Source organism: Mastomys coucha, unplaced genomic scaffold (genome assembly GCF_008632895.1).
Source record: "Mastomys coucha isolate ucsf_1 unplaced genomic scaffold, UCSF_Mcou_1 pScaffold20, whole genome shotgun sequence".
In the NCBI taxonomy this organism is placed as follows: domain Eukaryota; kingdom Metazoa; phylum Chordata; class Mammalia; order Rodentia; family Muridae; genus Mastomys; species Mastomys coucha.
This window is the reverse complement of record NW_022196903.1, coordinates 115,495,188-115,498,060: the sequence shown is the minus strand read 5'-3', so window position 1 is coordinate 115,498,060 and position 2,873 is coordinate 115,495,188. Positions and strand designations below refer to the sequence as shown.

Genomic DNA, 2,873 nt, shown 5'->3' with positions numbered 1-2,873 from the left:
ACTCTATGCCAGTTTCCTCAAAAGAAAGAAGAAAATTAGTCTAGACTGGCCACTTTCCGAGATGTAGATCTTCATATGCTTAGGATTGAACCCATGAATCACCATATGTAAGGTTGGTAGTCTGCCAGTGACTTATTTCTCTGGCTTGAGCCTAAAATTCTTTACTAATATAGTGTTTTATTGAACCCAAATAATTCACAAAGCAGCATGTTGATAGATAATAGTGCTTACCTCCACATATCTGTAGACGTCCTTCTCTTTTCCGTATGGTACTGAGTATGTGTGCTCATCAGTGACCCATGATCTGTATAATATACAATCTTCTTGGTCTTCAGATCCCTGGGAACTTGGAATGAAGTTGTTGTGTTGCATACTTGGCAGATTGTATATCTACAAGGGACAGAACATGAGGTGGCATGTAGGGAGTACTTCCCGACTTAGCTTTGGCTAATGTGGCTCCTGAGTTAACTGTTTGGTTGGCTCTGGCAGGACCCTATTTCTTGGAAGATAATCACACAAAAAATAATAATCACTGTGATGACTACAAACACCTGAATGTTTAAGAAATAGCTGTCCTCAGCAAAAGTATGGGCACCCAGTGTTGGAGAGGGCAGGGTGAGGAAATCAAGGGAACTCCACCACCCCTTTTAAATAACCCTTGCATTTTTAAATGTATTGCCTGTATTTGTCAGCTAAAAACAACTGCTCAAGAACTTTCTTGTTTAATAGATTTGGGGAAAGTAAAAATAAAAAAGAAAATCATTTTAGCAGGATACTTTCCAAAGCATTTACTGCATGTGCATCATAAAATCTCATCATTAAACTTAAATATTGGTTTAATTTACTTGTTAAAGACTGGTAAATTCCCAGCATTATTTGGACTAAAGATTTCTGTTTTTAAATTTACATATCTACATCACATTCTAAAACATGCTGTTAGCCAGTGTCAATAATAATTTTTTACTATTAGAGTGATCATATAATTTCTCCTAATATGTCTTGTTTTTAATTCAATATAAAGAAGTGTTTTACTATTGTCATCTTGGGTACAGAAGTTGAGGCTCACAGCCATCCATTGGACTGAACACAGGGTCCCCAATGAAGGAGCTAGAGAAAGGACCCAAGGAGCTGAAGGGGTTGACAGCCCCTTAGGAGGAAAAACAGTATGAACTAACTAGTTAGTACCCTCAGAGCTCCCAGGGAGTACACATGGTGGGAATCATGGCTCCAGCTGCATATGTATCTATCTTTTTTCTTATTTAGTGAACTCTTGAGATGCGCAAGATTCTATTTGTATAAATGGTTTTGTTTGGCTCCCACATGCAGCGTGACTCTGAAAATCTCCATCATGAGCATCTGAAGGGGACAAGCCACTCCTGGGGTAGGACAGGTGCAGTAAGAGCACAGGAGGCTCTGCAACTCACAGAGCATCTTATTTCTTTCTTTGTTTTCAGTTTATTGGCTAAAATTTTCTGATCCGTCCTTTGGGAATTTATAATGAGAGCTCCCTTACAGACGTTGTCAATATTAAATGTAGTATTTTTACATTCAAGAGCCCTAGTGTCTGAACAATCATCAGAACCAGGGTCACTTCTGGTCTCTGTGGACAGAGGCGAAAGGGGACTCACCCAGGAAGGGGAGAGCTCAGCCTCTGGCTTCAGGAGCAGCACGCTTTGGTCCACAGCTCTCAGGCCACAGAGGGACTGAGGAGAAGCTGTGACCCGCAGAGTGGTTTGTGAGGCAGGTAGACTCTGAGAGGAGCTGAAGCTCAGGTCCACCTGTGAGAAGGAAAATCAAGCTTAGCGGGAGTGGGGTCCTGCTTTTGCAGCCCTGAAACCTGCAGTGCGGAATCACCCTGGAGCTCTGCACACACATGTGTTTTTCCAAATTTTGAATACTGTCTCTATACTTCCTACTTTATTTGGGCGAGTGAAGCAAACTGCTGTGAACGAGCTGTATTGAAAGGGCTGATGAAAGCAGATCAGAGGTGTTGTTAGAGTAAGAAAAGCATAGATGCCCACCAGCAGACATAGTTTCACCTGCCTAATGTGAATACGAACTGAAGATCTGTGATACAGCATGCATTCAATATGCTGTGTCATAAAATTTAATACTAGCAAGTATCTTATGTTCTTATCACACATATGGGAAATTATTATGAAAAACTGGAGGGAATATAAATATACTAACAATTGACAGGCCTGGATCTTGCATAAGATTATGTGACATTAAGAGTCTATCAGATGGCTCAGTGGGAAAAGTTGCCTTCTGAGAAGCCTGTTGACCTGAGCTTGACCTCTGAGACTCAGGAGGAAGGAGAGGGCAGACTTCTCCTTTCTTTCTTTCTTTTTTTTACATAGACAGGGTTTCTCTGTATAGCCTAGGCTGTCCTGGAAGTCGCTCTGTAGACCTGGCTGGCCTCGAACTCAGAAATCTGCCTGCTTCTGCCTCCCAATTGCTGAGATTATAAATGCGTGAGCCACCACCACCCAGCTGAGGACAGACTTCTAAAACTTGTTCTCATTCCTCCACATGTGTGCATTCACATGCACATATGCACACACAGATAAATACAATACAAATGTAAGTTGCACAACTTTAAATTAGTTATTAATGATTCAGGTCTCTTCTCTTGCTCTCCAATTCCTTGCTTCCTCTCTCTTAAACCTCTGACCATGTGTGGGGTTTGTGAATTTAAATTTGGCACTCTAGCACTGTCCACATTTTTGTCATGGAAGGACACACCAATGACTGGGTTTAGCATATTTATCTGAAATCTCTGTCCTTAAGATCCCTCTTTTTTAAAATAGGAATTTTAGGTAATAAATCCCTCACTTTATTGCGAAGACACTTTTCAACTTCAAAGTTTACAG

General features: G+C 40.9%; 1 protein-coding gene across 1 annotated transcript in view; it reads right to left on the bottom strand.

The window, feature by feature from the left end:
* LOC116099989 (murinoglobulin-1-like) overlaps nucleotides 1-2,873 on the bottom strand; it is a 49,771-nt gene that overhangs the window by 20,806 nt on the left and 26,092 nt on the right. The window contains exons 9-11 of the mRNA XM_031384059.1: nucleotides 2,836-2,871; nucleotides 1,629-1,778; nucleotides 232-390 (exon numbers count right to left, since the gene is read on the bottom strand). Of these exons, the coding sequence (XP_031239919.1) occupies nucleotides 232-390; nucleotides 1,629-1,778; nucleotides 2,836-2,871 (345 nt within the window). The remainder of the gene's footprint in view (nucleotides 1-231; nucleotides 391-1,628; nucleotides 1,779-2,835; nucleotides 2,872-2,873) is intronic.